We start from the raw sequence: 21,356 nt of genomic DNA, 5'->3' as shown, positions 1-21,356 counted from the left end.
ATTAGACTTAGCTCTTTGTCGTTTGATTTCCTTACTTTCCACCTAATTTTGTCTAATATCTAAAGCTGCGTCTATACTGGCAATTTTTACAGACAAGTTACAGGCATACGGCCATACTGAATCGATACAGACATACGGAAAGCTTATTCCGTGCAATCTACACTAGCGATTTTCCGTAACCGTATGCCTTTTTGCCTGTATGTCTGTAAGAAAAAAAGTTTGAAATGTTTCAAACTTTTTCCGTAAGCGAGAGCTTCCGTAAGATTCAACCAATGAGAATGAAGTATATATTTTTAAATACTTTTTATTAGTACAACAACACATAACTGCAACATTGTTTGTTGATGTTCGTATCCCACAGTTTTCGTGTGTATTTAAAAATTTAAATTTGAAAAATAAACGATATCAAAAACATGGGGCCTAAACTATCTCCAAACAAGAAGAAATCTCCAAAGAAAATAACAGAAAGGTAAATAATTGAATTGTATTGGTTGCTTTTGCTCAGTTTTTGTAAAATTTTAATATTTTTTAGACTGAAACTGGAAACACAAGACATCGAGAGGTTCATTTTGTGTATAAAAAATCATCCTGTATTGTATGACACAGCATTGCATGATTACAAGAACGGACAAGTTCAAGCACAAGCCAGGGCAACAATTGCAGCCCAATTTTATTGCAGTAAAAGCACCATTACAATAATGCATATCAAACTTTAATCGTGGTCCTTTTTTGTTGCATTTACAGCCCCTGCTGAGGTGAAGGATACATGGCAATCGTTCAAAGATAGGTAGGCTACACCAAAGAAAGAAAGATGTTGAACAAACAGCCACCAAGTGGATCACATGCAACTCCTTCGAGAACTCCTTCTTGGTTCTACAAACAAATGGACTTTCTGGACAAGCACATTAAACAGCGACAGTATTCTATGATGCTAAAATTTTGTTTAAAGAATTTGATTATTGACATTAATATTACCATTATATTCATCAGGCGACAATCAAACTGTGGCGATACCAGTGATGTATCAACAGCTGAATGTGCAAGTGTTGTACGGAAGGAAATGCCACATGAGGTGATTGAAGACATTGAAACAGCACCTGAAGGTTTCCAGCCTGACGAAATAGAAACGTTCTGCATTTCTGAAGAGTATGCGCAGAACTCAGCAGCGCCCGATGATGAAGGTTAATACAATTTCTCCTGACAACTATTGTGTTCATGCAGAGTGAATGAAAAGCTAATATTTTCATTTGAAACAGATGATGATTGGATGAATGACATGTCCACTATCAATAGTACAACAGGTGATACCAATTCCACGGCGTCCGCTAGCAATGTTGCAGATTTTGATCGTGATGTCTTCAAGACGCCATCTCCAGCTTGTAATAAGAATTCGACATCATCAGGAAATGGTAGTTGATGGTTGCAAGTCATACATTTGTCAGTATAACTCGATTGCGTCATACGATCATTGTAGGTGTTACACATGGATTTTCCGAAATTGCCAGCCCGTCAGGGGAAAAACCATTTAGAAAAAAACGCAAGCTAGAAGACGGTGATGCAGCTTTGCAACAGTCAATGGTGAACACTCTTGATGCCTTGTCGAGCAGTTTGAGGAACAAAACCAAAAGCGTACAAGAGGATGAAAGGTCGAAAACGCGTAATAATGATCCAGTTTACGACGAATTGTTGCAATACTGCAGCAATTTTGCCAGGCGTTTAGCCGATATTCCAAATGAGAAGTCCCGTGAAAGAATTAGACACGCAATGGAAATGGCCATGTTTGAACATAAGTTTAAATGATTCATTTGTTTTCTTAAAGCACCAATGCGCTCCTGCGCGTGTGAACACAGATCTCATTCTTGTCAAGAAAGCTTAATTGAATAAACTTTCAGCAACAACATTAAAATATTTTCATAAACAATTCTCCAGGTAATTATACTCATGTGGCACACTATACTCATTTTGTATATAAAAATAATACATAACTGGTGGTTTACAAAAAAACCTGTAATATTGAAGGGTTTGGACAAGCCGATTGATCAACAATTAGTTGTTAATTATCACATGGATCGAATCCATCATTATCAACAGCAGCATTTTGCCATGGCACGTCGCCCTCCTCCGAATTGAAGTAGTTTTTGAAAGAAACACGGACGGCTTTTGCTTCATGACTAAAATTCATACCACTTCTGGAGGGAATTGATTTTAGCCCACCTTCCTCGGAACGCCAACCACCTTCGATCAACGTCCCATCGGCATTAAAATGATCAGCATATCCTCTACTAGCGTATTGTTGGTCCATTTCAATTAAATAGTTGTGCAGCACAATACAAGCTCTGGTGTAATGTTCGATGTTTTCCGTTTTGGCAATAATGGGCTTTCGAAATAGTCTCCAGCGGCCTGCAAGAATGCCAAAAGCATTCTCGATTACCCTTCGTGCGCGTGACAACCTATTAATTATTAACAAAATTCAGTCCTGCATATTCAAGAGAATAATAATGATTACCATACTTCACTTTAAACGTACCTATAATTAAAAATACGTTCATCCCTAGGCATCGTTCCTGTACACCGACCGGCAAATGGTTTCAGCAAATACGGCTTCAATGGAAATGCATCGTCGCCCACAATGCAATGCGGTAGGATCGTATTTGAATACGGAAGTTTGCATGACGGTGGGATTCCAAGAGTACCTTCAGCGAGTTTCTTGGAGATGATAGATGTGTTGTACACATTTCTATCGCCTTCTCTGCCATACGCTCCAAGATCTACCATCGTAAATTTGTATTGCGCGTCGCACATCGCCATAAGGATTATGCTGTGAAAGTTTTTGTAATTGAAGTAGTCGGATCCTGCATTTGGCGGTGATTGCATAGCAATATGTTTTCCATCTATTGCTCCAATACAATTCGGAAAATTCCACATTTTTGAGAACTGGATGGCTATCTTTCTCCACTTGGTAATGTCTGGAACTTTCAAATAGTCGGGTACCAACGCTTTGTAAATGGCGATACCCGTGTCCACAACAATTTTATACGCTGTGGCGTGTCCCACGCAATAACCGGCCACAATCGTCTTTAAATTATCGCCCGTTCCATAGTATCTCAATGTAATTGCTAATCGTTCCCCTGAATTGAAATAAAATGTTAATAATATGAGAAAATCGTTAGTTATGAAGTTATAGAGCATTACCAACTGATATTGGTTTCCTCATTCTTGTGATCTGTTTATTGACAAGATTACTAGTACTAAGTTTGTCAGCAAGAGCGTTGAAAGCTGTAGGGCTCATTCTAGTCCAGTTGTGAAACTGTTTTACATCACGGAGAGCAGCAGGTTGTAATAAAGTATGATACCATGAATGGGTATCCCGGTTTTCTTGCGTATTGTGTAGACGAGTCCACCTACGACCTTCATGAATTTTTTAAAATCAATTATGAAATTTCAAGTTTGAATATTATGAAACGTATATGACAGATTACCAAGAGGATGTTTCCTTCGATGTTGACGTTCCTTCATCATTTTTCTTATCTTCCACATAAGTGATAACATCAAAACAATTTCTGTGGTTTCAATAAGCTGGTCTAAACTAAGATCCATGGCTTAAAATTTAACAAAATACACAGTTAAGCGAATACTTCAGGAAGAACGAAACTTCGAGACTTGTTTCATCAACACTTGAAACAGACAGATTTGAGTTGACACTTGTTTGTTTTGATAACAAAGTTTGCCTAGCGGGATGTGCAGGAACTACCAAAAGGTTGCTCCGCCTTCTATAACGCCCATTTTCCGTATGATGTCTATAAACCTATGTGCAGTATAGATTGCGTTACGGAAAAACTGAAATAGCGTGACAGTAAGACTGTATGCCTTTATGCCTGTATGACCGTAACTTTTCCGTAAAACTTCTAGTATAGACGCAGCTTTTAAAGCTCAAGCAAAATGCACGTAAAAATGGATCACAGAAAACATAATCGACAATCGATTTCAAAGTTGTCCATTTCGTCTTTTGCTGAGACGAATTGAAAAGTTGTCTGCTTATTTCAAAGGTCATTTCTAAATCAAAAGTCCAAGGATACCGTACGAGAACGGAGCAAAGAAAAATGGAAGGTATATTTTACATTCTGACGGAAACCGGGGTATTGGTTCTTCCAGTTTTTTTCTAGAAAACGTCGAGTTTAAGTAAATACTATGTAAAATTTTTATAACTTTTCGTTTGTTTTTATGCAACTAGTTTACCTTCAGCGTATCAAGTTTACTAATGTGATTTGCCATCTTTTCTTTTCATTTTTTTTCAGGGCACCAATTATAAATAGTTAAATATCGATTTTTCGACGACATGAGGAGCAAGTTTTACTTGCATAATAAGGCAAATTGACTTCTGTTTCTATTGTTTAAAGACGCGAAATCGTTGCCTGACTTTCGGATTCATTTGGAAGTTGTAGAGGAGGGTGAGGTAATTCAAAAAATGCCCCACAAAGGCGTAGGTGGAAGGGAAAAAATGACCAGCCGAAAAAAAAAATCAAAAAGAAGAATTCTACTACGAAGGAAGAAAAATAGGCTAAAAATTGCTAATTAAAGACTCAAATATACCTAGGGATCTTTTGTTACGATAGGGTGGAACACTTTTAAGTGCAACGAAATCTTTCGTTGCAATAGGGGAAAAAGCCGTTATTGCAACGAAAGAATTCGTAGCAATAGGTTCCGCTAGAAAAAACAATAAGGAAATTTACTTACAAGTCTACGTTACAGTAACACTGCACTAATTGTTAAAGAAGTTAGCACTTAGATGTCAACTATCAAGTTCAAGCCAGCCTGCTTTTCAGTTTAAACTTCAAGATTGGACCTTGTTTGACGTTAAATTTTTTGTAAAAACGTTTAATTTTGGTTCATAGATGGCATTCTGTGAGCTTCTCGCTCATGGGCAAAAAGCTCACGCTCAAGCTCGCATTTTTAAAAAGAGCGCGCTCAAGCTCAAAGCTCACCAAAAGAGTGAGCGCGCTCACGAAAAGCTCAAGCTCACGCGAAGCTCGTTTCAATTCTGGTTTCAACGTCCTGAATAAAGTACTATTTTTCAGTGGACACAGCTTATGTCGCAAAGAAATAGGCTCTTCTTGTATTCGCTTTCACGCATAGATTAAGCTTTGTTAAAATAGTACAATTGTTGTACGTAAATTGGAGATTAATAACGTAATTCATTCTCTTTGTACTTAGGACTGGTCGGTCAAGTACAATCCGGACGAACCAGTCCAACCTCGATATGAACTGAATGCACCTGACCTCTACATACCTGCAATAGCTTTTGTCATATATTTGCTCATCGATGGAATATCACTTGACATTCAAGAGCGTTTCAGTCCTGAAGGATTAGGCAATCTTGCCAGCCAATATATATATATATATAAAGAATAATTCTACACATGTAAATATTACTGATTAATTGATACCCGACGTATTTGTAAGATGACAATGCCAGAAGTCAAATGAATTAAGTTTCGTTTCAATAATCATAACATCAAGCATCGGGATAGAGACAGTGGTACCCCCCGTCTAAGTAGGGGAGACTGGGGTGTGTTGGGACACGTTTTGTTTTTCGTTCATATCTTCGACACAAATTACTCAATTTTCTTTTTGATTGGCTCAATATATTGCCCTCCTCTTCCTTTACCTCCATGATTTTTTTCAGAATTTTAGAAGAAATTGTGTACCGTCTACAGAATTTTAAAGTTCTGAAAAATTTGAGGGAGGAGCCTGTGGTGTTGGGTGAAATGGGACACTAGGGTGGGTAATGTGGGACAGCCTCAGTTTATACTTATAAAATACATTAAAAAATTGTAATAAATCAGCAGGATACTACTAAATGAACTTTTTATTTGAGAAAAGTTTTATTTGCTATTAAGATGTAAATGAATAATTTTCCTTATAGCATAAGAAATTCCTTATAAAATGATAGGGAAAAAAATGAAGGGGCCGGGCTTAGGAAATCGATTACTAAAATCGATATTTGGTTGCTAATATTCTGTGAAAAAACCTCCTAGGTGACATGGGTAACGTTAAAAACATTAAGGAAATTTTATTTAAAACAATAAATTTAATAATAGGTAATTTTTTTACTAATTAGTATAGTACTATTTTTGTAGCTCTGCCCTTAACCCCACCCACTACTGTCCCATTTCAGGCACATCTGCTGTCCCAACCAGCCCCCAAAAAAGTCTTTTGGTAAAAATACAATTTCGCCCCAAAATAATGGTCCTAAAATAATTTTTTTTTGCAAACGATAGAGAAATGGATAAACAACATGCTTGTATGTATAAAATATTAACTATTTGTAGTATTGCGAAGAAAAACGCTAAATGGCGGCGAAAAATTTAAGGAAAAAAATACCGTTTTTTTAATTTTCTTAATAACTTTTGTATTTATTTACTTATTCGTTTAAAACTTTTACCCTAAATAGGAAACATCTACACCAATAATATGTAATTTTTTTGAAATTTTAAATCAATGCATCCCATTTTTCCTCCAGCTGTCCCGCTTCACCCAATGTCCCGGCTCACCCCAGTCTCCCCTACCTAGAGGTTTTGACAGACCTACCCCAAAAAATGACAGCCCTACCCAGACAGACCTACCTTTACAGAAAACGAAAATCAACTCCCGTTAGACCTACTCCGACATATCTACCTATTTGAAAAAAGAACCTACATTAAACATCGTTAATGTCTTAGATTCGGTCGCTGAAATTTCATATAAGACCAGAGTCCTCGCTTTAAATTCTCCTTTGCCTTTAAATTTGTCGGCGACTAATACCGCCACTCTCCTGAATTTGTTGTCTGAGCCTGGGTTCAATTTGGCTACTCTCCCTACTTTCCATTTCGTTCTCTTGGAGTTCTCGTCATGTATCAAGACTACTTGGCCGACTTCGACCTGTTTCGTCCTGCCCGGTGTCGGGCAATGAAATTTTTCGAGGTCTGTCACGTATTCTTTGTAGAAGTCTTCCCACCAGGCTGCTAGCAGGTTCCTTCTTATTCTTTCTCTCTTTGTTAATGGTACCCTGTCCGCGTATTCTCTCTTCTCGTCGTCTACCGGGTGTTTCTGATTTTGCCTGTATCCCGAGATGAGTTGTTTCGGCGTTAGAGGCTCATTGTTGTCGTCTGTGACATACGTCAGTAATAAGTCTTCCTAAATGGCGCATTATTACATCCGAACTCAGGGAACTAGAGCTTTGCTTGTTCTACAATTTTTTTTTAACTTTTCGAAGACACCTGCTCTTAATGCTTTAAAATACTTATCCGGGATCTTCAAGACATCCAATTGCGCTATTAGGTTCATTAAATGTTTAGCACATCTTCTGTGCACAGGGAGACTAACATATTGGTGTTCAATTTGTGTGGTTGCCAGCGAAATATCATCCAAAATATCTCCTATTTCGAAGTAGACCATGTCATCCTCGTTGTCCTTGTCATCGATTAATTGTTGATGTTCTACTAAAAAAAGAATTATTTAACTTCAATTGACAATTTACTTTTTTATATGAATTTCACCTATTTCTTGACTTATTTGTTCTTCATAATTAGGAAGCGTCGAAGAAGCACCTTTTTCCCTAAAGTACTTTACAAAATTCGACTCATTGTCAGTCGTAGCTCCACGCAATTTTTCTTTCAATTGAAATTCGTCATGAATTGACTCTATAAGGTTGGCCAAAACATCATACGTGTGATGCCCATTATGCGACGGCATGCAAGACAGGCATTCTTTCGTTTCCGACTGTTCTTGTCAAACCAGTGGATTGTTTCGCCTAAGTAAGACTTTCTTCTGCACGTCCAAGCATCAATTGTTGTGGCTGCATCACTGCAATGTACTAGTGCTTGTTTCAGTTGCTGTTTTCTGTCCAAGAATTTTTTTTCTAGCATTTCCGTGTAGTATGTTCTGCCATGTAGTTTTAAATGAGGAGCTAAACAAGACATAAGTTTCTTGAAACCTGGCTTCTCAACTACATTAAGAGGCAAAATATCCACAATGAGAAAATTCTTTAAAAGAATGAATCACAATTATTAATATATCAAATTGTTGAATGGTACTTGGAGATTACTATAATGTGTTCATCGAAGTCAGTCTGATTTACAAAATGCTGGTTAGCCAGACCTGGAATGACGAAATCAAATTTATCTTTGCTACGTAACTTTTCCATAGCTACTTTCCACTTTTCTTTGTGCCCTAGTTGGTTGTTGGGATCACGTGCCTGCATAAATGTACATATCATTTAATACTCCAAACTATACCAGGGTAAATAATAAAATACCAAATAATGCCGCTTAGCATTGCATCTTGAATCGTTCTTGACAATGAGGTACTTCGGTGTGCCATCTCTTTATATCTTTACCTTGCAACCTTTGAAAAGGCATTTATACATGCTAGCTTTTTTCCCTTCAAGATCAACCATAAATTCAAATAATTCAGGTGGAAGGCTCACTTTCGTCTATCTGGTACAATAAAATGTAAATAGGAAAACATGTTAACAAAATAAAATTTTGAAAACTGATAACCATCCTTATAAAAGTAGTGCATGAAACATATTGTGTATTACCTGACGCTTCCACTTGTACAACTTTCATTCATGGGGTCACCAGAGTCAACACTTTCATATTAAAAAAACTCTCAGTCTGACATTCTAAATTATATTGTGAGTGGCTAACTTGTCCATCAGAGAGTGAAAGCTTTTTATGCGCCTGGTGCATCTGAAGACTGCACTACATCCCCGCGGTTGCCTAGGGAAAGATACTGGCATGACTAGTGTGTGCATGGCTAGTGATTTTTAAAAGCGTCGACTGCAATAAATTAGAAAATAGTTATGGTATCGACCGGTAGCTGGCGCTATTTTCTTTGGTAATGACACGTTTTGTGCGGGTACTCATCGCAAATTTTTTTTGAGCGTAGCGGCAATCACGCTCAAATGCCGTTAAGTGGAGCGCAAATTCGCTCAAATTTTGTGCGCGCTCACGGCAAGCCTGACCCCGGATCTTCTAACTCTTGGGGTGTTACTCCCATGTGTTCCATGGCCCAAAACTCCTAGAAGTCTACTATCGCCTTTTTCCCGTCGGTTTGTGTAATCACGTTTGCCGATACTTCCTTCTGACCTTCCGCTGAGGGTGCTCCAAAAATAATCCACCCCAGCTTACTGGCGCACGCCACTGAGTCGTCTGGCCCTGTCTCGTCTGATGTTTCAGAATTTGCCAGTAATAGTCACATCCTATTATCGTGTCGAATTCTGTTCTATTATCGGGCTAGAAATGTCTTTCATCCGCTATTTTCTCCCCCTGTTCCGTCAAGATTTCTACCAGCTTCGACCGGACTTTGGGGGTTGCCTTTGCCACGTATTTTATCGCCGTGGCCTTAATGTTTATCTTCCCCTGCTTCTCGGGTGTCATCCATACGCTGTACGTCTTCAGTACTGCGCTTCCCGCTTGGTTTGACCCAAACGTAGTCACCTTTATTTCTGCCTCTTCTTCATCTGCTTTTAATCTTCTGATTAGACTCTGTCGTATGAACGTTCTTTCGCTCCCTGAGTCTATCATGGCATACGCGCCTTTTTCAAAATGGTTGTTCTTATGCGTTAAATTAGTATAAAACGGGGGTTGGATTATAAAACTGCTACAGTTTATAAAAATATTTCACGAAATTAGCGCAAAACAATTAACTGTTGCGGAAAGAACGTCTGTGATATCGTTAGGCCTAGCCGGGTACTCAGTAAATCAAATTTCACGAAATTGATTGTTTTGCGTGATTTTCGCGAAACATTTTTATGAACAGTATCAGATTTATAATCCAACCCCCGTTTTATACTAATTTAACGCATAAGAACAAAGATTTTGAAAAAGGCGCGTATGCCATGATTCATTATATTAGTTACCATGGAGACGAGGCTTCCCATCCCGAAGTATGTCTCTCGTAGCCTAGTGCAAAAACAATTTTCCAGTAGATTTGTAAAAATTTTTGGCTTTGCCTAACGGCAATTTGTGTCACCCCTTAGTGATTCGAGACACGAGCTCATTCATGTCTCGTTTCTATGGTAACGGCTACCGCATTTTTTCCCGCATTTTCCCATATTCTAACATAACCCACCTAAACTACTAAATAACTTAGCTATACGTTGATAGGGGGCATTTTTTTAAGGGGGGTAGACGGATTTTTTTTGGAACATACTGTACGTAAGGATAGGCAACATATTACAATATCATATTCTGGGCTCCCGGGTTTTCATTATCCAGTCTGGCGGCGCCAGAGGACCTTTCTCCGGCCACGCTTACTCTCCCGTCCGTTGTACGGTAGGTCCCTTATAGGTCCCGGGGTTTGGCCGGATTTCTCCGCCTGGAGGTTCCATGCCTCCGTCTCCCGGGTTCCCGTCTTCATTTTCTCTCCAAGGTCCGGCCGGGCTTTGCGAGTCGGACGTCAGTTTTTCTGACACTCCCCCCGTTGGATCATCGTCCAACTCGAAGTCCGACTCAGCGTTCGACGCCGGGTCTCGAAAAGGGGCTGTGTTAGTGGGGTCGTCATCTATCTGTCCCGCGTGGAGCTCTAGCGGGAACGGTCTTCATATCTCTGTATATTGGTGTCGATCCTACACCTTTCATCTTATCGGCTATCAACACTGCCACTCTCCGGGTTTTACCGTCCGAACTTGGGTAAATTTTTGCCACTCTCCCGGTCTTCCATTTTGTTCTCTTAGAGTGCTCGTCGTGAATTAATACAACCTGACCTATCTCAACGGTCTTCGTACTCGTTGGTGATGGGCAGTGAAATCGTTCCAAGTCTGCCACATATTCCTGGTAGAAATGTTCCCACCATATTCCTAGCAGTTTCCTCCGTTTTCGTTCCCGTTGGGTGATAGCCGTCCGGTCTGAGTATTCCCGCTCTTCCTCGTCCGCCGGGTGTCCTTGCCTTTGCCTCTAACCAGATATGAGTTGTCTCGGCGTTAATGGTTCGTCTTCCTCTTCTGATACATGGGACTAGGCTCGGAGAAAACCTCCGTTTAACTTTTTAGTACGGAGATCTGAAGATCTCGTCATCGTTTGAGGAAGATAGAAGCCCGGTGCGGGCGAATTTTCGGGTCAACTCGGTGTGGATTTTCTCCTCCTCGACGATCCTTTTCCACCTCCGCGGGGTGTTGGCTGCGGATTTTGACCGTTTGGGGGTTTTTTGAGCCCTGGTTGGTTCTGGTGCGGGATTGACGCGTGGATGTGCGGAGGTTGACGGACCAGGGTAGTTAAGTCTGGGCGTGAGTACTACCGGAGCTGAGTTTCTCGCCCTTGCGAGTGCTTCTTCTCTCCGCTGGATTTCTTCTTTATCTCGGCGCAGGCGGCTGGTCTCCAGGAGAACGTTCCTTCGCTTATCGGCGTAGTCGCAGGCTTTCTGAGTTCCGGAGATGATTTCGGTGTTCGAGTCCTTGACAGCTTGTAAGGCAGCGAGCTGGACCCTCTCGTGTTCGTCGAGGTACCGGTCTGGGGCGTCGATGATTTTTTGTACGGGTCGAGTGTAAGGGGTTGGCCGGGACTTCTTCTCGGAAGCTTTCCCCGGCTCCTGCTCTGGAGAGGGCTCCGGGATGCGGAGCTTTCGAAAGACTCCCTTCGGGACGGTTCGCTTGAGCTCTTTCCACAGCTCGTAGCTGCGGGTGTCGGTATCGATCAGATATTGGAATCCAGCGAATACAGCGCTCTGGTGCTGTGCTAGAATGTTGTTCGACACTGGAAGAGAAAAATATGAAGGGTTTAGTTATAATTAATCTGTTTTCTACGTCGGCGCCTCCGGTTCGAAGGACCAAATGTGGATTTTTATCCACCGTCGGAGACTGCCGACTCAGTGTGGTAAATATAGGATGAAGTATAGTACCCTGAAGTAAGGCGGGCCTTATGGGCCGGACACACAACAGCGCCAAAAGGGGGACCGTACCTGGAAAGAATAGATTTTTAATAATGGGAATAATATAGAGATGAAGTCCCAGGGTAACGGTAGCGAATACGAGATGTCGGCGGCAAACGCGAGCAAGGCGGTGATCGGCGGCGAGCGTCGGGCAAGGCAGGAGCAGCGGCGAACGGCGGGCACAACACAACAGGGAACAACAAGGAAATACTAAAGAATAATTATCAAGAAGACTTGTGGCTGGTTTCGATGTAAAAATGTGAGTGTATTACTGAGACCTAATCGGCTCTTATATATACCCATACAAAAACCCACCATTGACAGATCAATTAATCAATGTAACATAAATTTCAACGCTGGCTCAGAGGTCGCCGCTGATCTTCCTTTATTCTGGTCGCGGGATGACCCCTTCCTACTATACTGCAATTTTCCGTCCCCTGACGCTTGGAGAGATTCTCTTGCGGCTATCATCCCCTCTTCTCCCGTTGGTTTTTGGTGTCCAGTGCGGTCAACTATCACTAGAGACCACTCTCCATATATATGTAGGGATAGTCAGTTTATTACAATATCATATGCCGGAGCCCCGGCCTCATATTGCTGGTCAGGCGGCGCCGATGTGTCCTCCTCCCGCCAGACCTAAATCTTTATGTCGTTGAACGGTCGGTCTATTCTCCAACGCCGGCCGGAGCGGCGTTGGTTCCGCTTGTCGGAAGTCCATCCTCGGACTCCGCAGCTTCTTCCAGATCCTGCCCCAGCTTCTCTACTCTTGTCTGGGGGTCGGACGTCAGAATTTCTGACAGTATCTACAGGGTAAAAAAAGGTAGGAAGCACTGCATATATGTCAGTGCAGCCACCATGGTCTTCTTAGTAAGTAAAACAGAAACGCAAAAACTATTTTTTTTTAAACCTACATTAAACATCGTTAATGTCTTAGATTCGTTCGCTTAAATTTCATGTAAGACCAGAGTCATCACGTGACGCGTATGGTGAAAACAATACTAATCAATCGATTTATGTAGTTTTCCACTTGCTGTATGTTATTGTTAAACATCGCTAGCAGACAATAAATGGATGGGTTTCAGTTCTTTTCGTTTATTTGATTTCTGAAATGAATTGATATTACCAGCCTCCTTTGTATTGCTCTAGATGAGATATTACTCAAAATTCTTTATCACTGAAGTTGGTTTATATATTAGCATCTGCACAAAGCCAATAAGCTTTTAAAGAACCTATTTCACGAACAAGGTAGTTTAAAACCAAAATAATTTCACTATACTAATTTGTTTCTTTGTGATTTCTGTTCATAGATAAACATTACGTTTTTCGTAGACATCCATCACTGTATCCATACTCTCGTCGGCAGTACCCATGAATAAGCGAAAGGTTTGTTGGTCGGAGACAAAGAGCTCGTAGAGTTAATAGAATTGTTGATGAACAACTAAATGGAAATGGAAATGATTCCGTCACTTGTGACAATGAGGAAGTGGTTAATTTACCGGAAGAGACGCCAATCAATTATATGGAAGTAGGGGATGTTGGTATTGTTATTGGCGGTAGTTTGTCGAGTCACTGTGAACGTGTTGACGTTTCATCTCTAGGGAGACGTAGTGATGTTGAAGGAAGTCATTACGGTTCTACTGAAGATGAAGAAAGCTTTGTAGATAACTTAGGTGTTGGGGGTTTAGATGAAGCTCAAGAATTCGTTTCGGATAACGATGATCGCGATGATCTAAATGATTGGGGTTTGGAATTAGAAGGTGTTGATGACGGTTTAACTGTTTTAGAAGGGCAACAATTATTTAGAAAACGAATCGCCCATTGGGCAGTAGAGTCCAACTTTTCAAGGATAGTGTTATCAAGCTTTTGGCTATCTTTAGAGCTGATCAATATATTTCTTTCCTCCCCAAGAATCTTAAAACGCTGTTAGGCACTTCTCGTAAGGTAAACACAAACGAAGTTAGTCCCGGGCGGTATTTCGAATTCAATCTACTTGATGGTATTACAGCTTCTTTGAACTTATTAAATGTAACTTTCGAATCTGTGGGAGCTATAGTTAAAACGTTTGTTGGGTGCGATGGAATGCCTGCGAATAAAAGCACTAATAGCCAGTTTTGGCCGATTCTCGGTCTTCTTCAATTGAAGGGTGCTAAGCCGTTTGAGATTGGTTTTCATCATGGAACATCAAAGCCTGATCATCGAAATGACTATTTAAAGCATTTTCATACTGAGATTTCATGCTTGATTGAAAATGGTTTTCATTACAAGGACTGTTTCGTTAAGCTTGAGATAGCTGGATTTTTTGCGATGCACCTGCTCAAAGTTTCATCATACGAGTCAAACCTTGCGGTGCACACTATTGCTGTATGAAATGTGAAACCGAAGGAAAGCATGCTTTAAACGAACACGCTTACAGTTGTCTTAGCTAACTAGATCCAGTAATAAGACAAATTGATATCTATTAGATGTAAAAAAGATCACGTTCTCCTAGGGCATAAGTCGGCTAAATTAAAACAGGATAAGAGATAAATATTTTGTGAACCATTTAAGTAATGAGTTAATACCATCGGTTTTTTTAAAAAGGGAAATGGATATAAGCCGATGCTCATACGCAATAGGTTGCCTACCGGATCGGAGGCTCATCGTTCCTATTGGAACAAAATAAAAGTGACAGAACTCTCTCTAAGGAGAAATAGGACTAATGCCGAGGAGAAATAGGACTGATGCCATGGAGAAATAGGACTGTCCTAAAAGTTTTTAAAAGTCAGTCACTATTTCTCCCAGTGCTATTTCTCCGGTAGAAATAGGACTGGAAATATTCAGTCCTATTTCTCCAGTCCTATTTCGTCACAGTCCTATTTCACCGCCAATCTGATTACTGTTGCCAAGGTTGCGTTCGTCAGATTGGCTGGTGACGATAATGTCGGCGTATTTGTTATCCGACTACCCATTTCCAGGAGCGTGAACAATTGGCACGCAAATACAACACAACAACCAACACTCACAATTTATCAAGATGGAAAACTCAACCATTAGCAAAAGCTCATCGGTAAATTATAAAAATCAAATCAAATTGTGTGCTGCAACTTGTCAAATCTTTTAGCCAGTTTGAGAATTTCAGTGAACTTCTTCATTGCCGTTAAATAATTTTGCAAATTTAATATTATGGAGACATTTGATTTGGTATATCTAGGGTACGGGAGACCGGGGCTTATTGGGACGCGTTTCTTTTTCGTCGAATAACTCTTGACTAATGATAGATAAAAATAAATTTTCTTCTCCATTAAAACCGCGCTTTCTTCATTTATACTCTGCTTTAATAATTAACTCTTCTACTAATTTTTTTCTGGAAAATATTTTAAATTTTAGTGGCTGTGTTTTCTACAAAATTAACAATAATTAAATTTACATATCCGGCCGCGGATTAGCTTTAGTCCGGCGACCGGAACGTGTTCTTGTTGGCGCGGGGGCGATATAGACTGGGCGATATAGGGGAACAGAGCCAATGTTAAATTCCTCTTCTTCTTTACGCAAGTTGTTTTCATCGTTGACTAGTGGCTGCTAAGTTTTACACCCAATTGACGAGCGGGAGCCTTGCGTGTTTTTCTGTTTGCAGCCTCTTCGATCGCATTTTTCTCCGGCGTGGCCGTAAGTATCCTCGTCCGGCCCTGTGTCCTCTGGCTTCCACTCACACTAGAGATTGAGCTAACCCTAGGAAACGGTTGCACATTTATCGGGAGCACAATCGGACTAGAAACACCATTAGATCCGGTCCGAGCGGGCATTGACGGAACTTGTAAGACGATCCGATCGTTTGGTAACGCTTCTTCCGGAGAATGCGGAACCGATAAGTCAGTCTCAGGCGCCGCTGGAGAAGAAAACGGATCAGACAGATCGGTCGACAGCGACTCTATAATAAAAAAAAATATGATTTTCCAAATAATATCAATCAAAATAACTTCGACCAGTGGCAAATGACGGCATATAGAGCGAAGCAGGGAAAATGTCTATTGAAAGGAGAAATGCCGCTGTTCTTAAATCCCGATATGATGTTCTCTGGAGTGAATGACAACAAATAAGAATCCCGAGTTAACTCCGCAACTTCGTGAATGCTGATTCTCTTGCCCGGATTAAGATTCAGCCAATCTTGAAACCTGTTTGTTAAAGCAGATTAAAATCGACCGTAGACGGCGATGTCCAACGGCTGCAGCCGTTGAGAGCAGTGTGGCGGAAACGTCAACATATGAATTCCGCTTTCCATTGCAAAACACATAACTTTGTAGTCCATGTGGCTGCTGTGGTTGTCAAGTAGAAGGAGAATAGGATTGTCGATGGAACAATCAACAAACTTCTTGAAGTGCTGAAGTGACATAAAAAAAGTGTCGGCGTTGATCCAACCACTAGGATGGGCAATACCAAGACAACCAGGTGGTCCATGAGAAGACATTGACGAAAGAAAGTTTTTACGGGGGAATATGTAGACGGGTGGACAATGACTTTCAAGCATCACAGATGGAGCCAACCATTATAGTGGTAACTCCACGCTCAGCCGAAACCGTTTGTTGAACCTGCTTCAATCCCTTGGTAGCGACGACATTCGGTGGTGACAAGACAGTTGGAATGCCCGTCTCGTCCGTGATCCAGATCGGCCGGGTCGGATGCGATATTTTGTCATGACTTCAATTAAATTATCGAAAAACTTGGCTACAGTGGGTGCGTTAAATGCACTGACACGTGCCTGTCTTGTCGCCTCGGGTGCACGGATAGACAAAGACGGGTTCCGTTTAAAAAAAATACGTAAACCAATCTTTGGATGCCTTTCCTTTCTCTATCCAATTTTTTGGCACGGTTAAACCGTTAGCGATGGCAAATGTAAAGGCTAAGCACCGGGATTCTCTTGGAGTTACGCCGTGGCTCATCAAAGAGCAAGTCTTCAAATAATTTGCCAATTCCGTCTCGAGCCCAATCGGAATAATTTGACGAGCATGTTCCAGTCGCATAACAGGCTGTGTTGAAAGCGGAGGACCATTTTCGCGAAATTTCTTCACATACCTGCCCAAAGTGGACTTCTTAACATTGAAAAAGGAACTGGCATGCCGGATCGAATGTCCTCTCGCTAACACAGAAGTTACACCGCGATGCAGTATCTCTTCTTTTGGCGGAGAATCTGACCGTTTTCGCTTATAATTACGAACCATCTAGATTAAAGGAATAAAATAGAGCTGCGGTCATAATTAATACAACACAACAACAATAACAGACGAAAACTATTAATTGTCAGTGATTGCACGAATGATAGCTTACCGTTTTCCAGATACGAAGCAGAATAGAGGTGGTGTCAAGTGGACCGATGACAGATGACTTATGACGACTACGGTGTAAGAGTTTCTTTATATACCAAGCCATCTGTTCTTCAGATTCATTTTTTTTTTGAAATTACGTAGTCATTTTGCTTGTTTACGGTTAACGAGAGAGAGTTGATGCATACCGCCCGGCAAGATGTGAGCTTGCTATCCGCTCTGTTTTACCCCGCCCCATCTTACCCCAGAATATCTTGTCCCAACCAGCCCCATGGGTGGTGTCTTTGAAAACACCCGATTTTCAGAAAACCACTTCAGATATTTTTTTTTTGAAACTGAAGAAATGTTTGAAAATGAATAGAGTATTTCGCTATATTTTTTGTAAAATTTTAGATCAAATAACGTAGCCGTAAATAACAATATTATTAGAGCCCAACATAATTTTTCGAACCATCAAAAATTTCTTATGGCTGTATTTCAAAAACGGATGCCACCACTACCACAAAACTCCATCCCCAAACGCGCATGTGCGTAATAAACCTGACGTGCAAATTTCATAATTTTATGACGAAGCGTATGTGAAATACATGACTTGTCCCAAGTAACCCGTGTCCCGAGTAGCCCCGGTCTCCCCTACATTAAGTTTAAAGTAAATGGATCGAACTAAATCTAGAAACCTCTTTCGCGCTTCCCGTTAAACAAAACGCCAAGCCAAGCAAGTGGCGTAAGAGTATTAGTTATTACGTCACCAGTACCAGTGGAGTAACATGGTGCAGCCTAGGACTTCTCGGCTTCAGTATAGTAGCCCGATGTAGCGTAAGTCGTCGTGTAGTACTCCGGTGCCTTTGTTGTGTAGTATTTGGGATCCTCGTTGGAGTAGCATAAGTTGTAACAAAATGGTATGAATGGTATGAAATGGTATGTGTCCAGCTAAAATTGAGCATTTGTTTTAAGCATGTTCGGATTAATAGCTTGAAGTCAGGTGGTATTAAAAAATGGTTTGCGTGTTGGAGGTAGATTAACAGACAGTTTTGGATTTGAAATATTTAACATTAGTTTCTAAAATATTACAAGTAGAGCCAATTAGAATAAAATAACAAAAAGCGTTAAACGAGGGTTTTTACCGTGGCAGCAGATAAGACGGGATCAACATGGATTTCAGTTTGAACGCCCACGGAAAATTCTGATAAGCTGGGCTAGCGTGATCTCATATCAATAGAATGTGAAGAATGAATGGTCTTTCCATCCCTAGGTTTAGTGTGAATTATTTACGTGAACCACTAGAATGTAAACTTAACCACAAATGGAACCATAAACTCTTCTCAAAGAGGAATTAAGGTCCCTATATGAATTCACCTTCAACAAACTGGAATAAAAAATACAGCAACCATAAGAGGACAACTTAACTGCTCTCCTCTACCGGTCATTCCATTATCACTCTTTTGTTATGACAAGAAATGTAATCTAATAGTGTGTGTTTGTTGGGAAATTCAACAAGAACATATTTTACTAGCACGTTTACCTACGCCTAAACCCATGGACGTTATCTCTATCCCCGACTCAGACTCAAGCTCGTCCCCCATGACACCCCAAGAACTTCCAAAACCCCATCCCAAATCCAAATCCGAAACTACTACAGCTGTGGAGGGAAAAACTAAGGCCCCATCCAAAGGAAACAAATGAACAATTTTAAATGTATCCAGTGAAACGCGCGTGGCCTTACATGGTCCCGCCTAGGAGAATTCCATAATTTCCTTAGTACACAAATACCCTGCGTCGTACTTCTTTGCGAAACTTGCGGAAGATCACCTTTTCTATTAAAGTCAGCTCCTACAACATTATTCTCAAAAATTTAACTGGCCAACCTGGATGGGGAGTTGCCATCCTCATTCTCTCCCACATGCCCCACTCACTCTCACAAATAACCCTAAACTCGAAGCGGTAGGCGTCACGATTAACACCTTTAATAACACGGCAATCGACATAATCTCTGCCTACTGCCACTCGGATGACTGTGCCAAAGAAGAAATCCTGCTATTTTTGACCGCAAAAACAGCTTGATATTTGAGGCGGGGGAGGATTTTAACGGCTACGATAAGCTATGGAGCCATGTACCTAACTGAAATAGAAGCGAGAAATCTATTTATAGTGCCTTAATAGAAACCCCGGACATCGTACTGATTACCCCCAACTCACTGGGAACTTACAGAAACCCTACTACCGGGAAAACCTCAACAATCGACCTTACATTCTGCTCCCCCTCCATCACTTGCCACTCCATCATCACACTAGACCCATACCTTGGCATGGATCATTTTCCTGTTATCATGAAAACCAAAATTATTCCCCGAGAAAGAACTGTCCCCACATCTACATGGATATTCCTAGATGAGCTATGGTCGGACTGGAATGTCCATATAAATAAATTCCTCCTCAACAAACACTACACCGAAAAGACAAACCCTGTTGAAACATACAAGCTAGTCTTTGACGCCCTAATGGATGCTAGCGACACATTTTTCAAACTGAGTACCCCAGCCTACCGCATCACACCAGAACCTAACAAGCCATGGTGGAACAAGGACTGCGAAAACCATGTGCGGACTACCAGGAAAACCCTTTTCGATTGGCGCTCTGACTCTTTCTCGGTAAACAAAACAATCGCCTGGAAAAAAGCTGAGGCGCAAAAAAGGCCCTAATCAATGCTAAAAAACAATCATGGGAGAAATTCGTTACCAGCCTCAGTTCACACAAAGATAAACATACTATATGGACCTTCGCCAAAGCGATGACTGGTCGTGACCATACCTCATCCGCAAACGCGCATCCCCTGCTCCTGAAAGATGGGACATTAATAACCGAACCCGGATAGAAAGCAAATATATTTCTAAAAACATTCCTACTATTTCCGACAATTCCAACTATTAACCTGAATTACAAGCCAACCTAAAAGAAGATATAGGGACAGCCGTCGCGTCGCCATATCATAGCGCTCTCAACTCTCCCATCATGCCAGGTGAAATAACTCTAGCCCTAAACAGACGCAAAAGCCATCTATGGGCCTAGATCTCACGCATAATAAAATGCTGTCTAACCTTACACACGACAACCATGAGATGCTTCATCATCTATTGAACACTCCTCGCAAACGGCTCAACCCAAACGACTGAAAAGAAGCCTTAATAATTCCGATCCCTAAACCTAACAAGGCTACAGAAGATTCTGCGTCTTTCCGCCCTATATCTCTCACATCATGCATAGGGAAAACCATGGAAAAGGTCATTAAGAACCGGATAGTCTGGCATCTGGAAGAAAACAACAGTTACAGCCAACACAAGCCGGATTTCGCACGGTAGAAGCACCTTAGATCACATCCTAGCTCTCGAAAATGACACCAAGAACGGCTTCAACAAGGGACTCTCCACATACGCAGTATTCTTCGATATTGCCATGGCTTTTGACCACACCCGATTTGATAGTGTCATCTTCAAACTCTCCAAGATGCAAATAATAGGACTTATTCTCAGCTGGATCCAATCCTTCCTCACATATAGAAGAACGCGAGTGAGAGTGGGGAACAACCTCTCAGACACAGGCCAACTCATCGCAGGAGCCGTACTAAGCCCTACACTATTTAACGTCATGATGAGTGACCTACCTCTCCTCCCACCCGAATTAATCGCCCTTCACTACGCTGATGACGTCGCATATGCATGCAAGCAAAGAACGCAACAACGGCAGAAGACAAACTGCAACCTTAATACCGGGATAAGCTATACAGATGGGGTAAGAAGTGGGGTTTAGATTTTCTTTCATGAAAATCCACAATACTGATACTCTCAAGATCACACAGCATTCCTCAGCCTCCGCTCCTCTTCATTCACTTCAGAAGAATTCCATCAGCCGGCAGCACATTTGATCGAAAACTCAACTTGTTAGCCCATATTGATACAGTAATCTCGAGCTGCAAAAAAAGAAATCTTTGTAGTATTATAGTTAACCAAAAACTTGGACACTAGCACCCAACCCTAGCAACCCTCCTCAAAACAATAATTCGAAGTAAGATTGATAATGGGATTATGAAGCTAGCCCTTCAAACATTTTAAAGATAGATATAATCACTCGTGGAATCATCCGCTTAATACAGGGCTC

The 21,356-nt window shown here is 41.0% G+C and overlaps 3 protein-coding genes across 3 annotated transcripts; 1 reads left to right on the top strand and 2 right to left on the bottom strand.

Annotated features, from left to right (window-relative positions):
- The first annotated feature begins 811 nt into the window (after positions 1-811).
- On the top strand, positions 812-1,800 carry LOC130688539 (uncharacterized). The gene is made up of 3 exons (XM_059496850.1): positions 812-1,181; positions 1,257-1,409; positions 1,475-1,800. The coding sequence occupies exons 1-3, from the start codon at positions 812-814 to the stop codon at positions 1,798-1,800; spliced, it is 849 nt and encodes a 282-aa protein (XP_059352833.1).
- Positions 1,801-1,951: 151 nt separating this feature from the next.
- Positions 1,952-2,731, bottom strand: LOC130689160 (uncharacterized). The gene is made up of 2 exons (XM_057512186.2): positions 2,528-2,731; positions 1,952-2,450 (listed from the first exon to the last, which is right to left on the bottom strand). The coding sequence occupies exons 1-2, from the start codon at positions 2,557-2,559 to the stop codon at positions 2,054-2,056; spliced, it is 429 nt and encodes a 142-aa protein (XP_057368169.1). The 5' UTR covers positions 2,560-2,731; the 3' UTR covers positions 1,952-2,053.
- On the bottom strand, positions 2,589-3,645 carry LOC130688540 (uncharacterized). The gene is made up of 4 exons (XM_059496849.1): positions 3,480-3,645; positions 3,193-3,408; positions 2,660-3,128; positions 2,589-2,601 (listed from the first exon to the last, which is right to left on the bottom strand). Exons 1-4 carry the CDS (start codon positions 3,595-3,597, stop codon positions 2,589-2,591), a joined length of 816 nt encoding a protein of 271 aa, XP_059352832.1. The 5' UTR covers positions 3,598-3,645.
- Between the last annotated feature and the right edge of the window lie 17,711 nt (positions 3,646-21,356).

This window comes from Daphnia carinata, chromosome 9 (assembly GCF_022539665.2).
Source record: "Daphnia carinata strain CSIRO-1 chromosome 9, CSIRO_AGI_Dcar_HiC_V3, whole genome shotgun sequence".
NCBI lineage: Eukaryota > Metazoa > Arthropoda > Branchiopoda > Diplostraca > Daphniidae > Daphnia > Daphnia carinata.
Note: the sequence above shows the minus strand (reverse complement) of the source record. Positions and strands in the feature narration are given on the sequence as shown.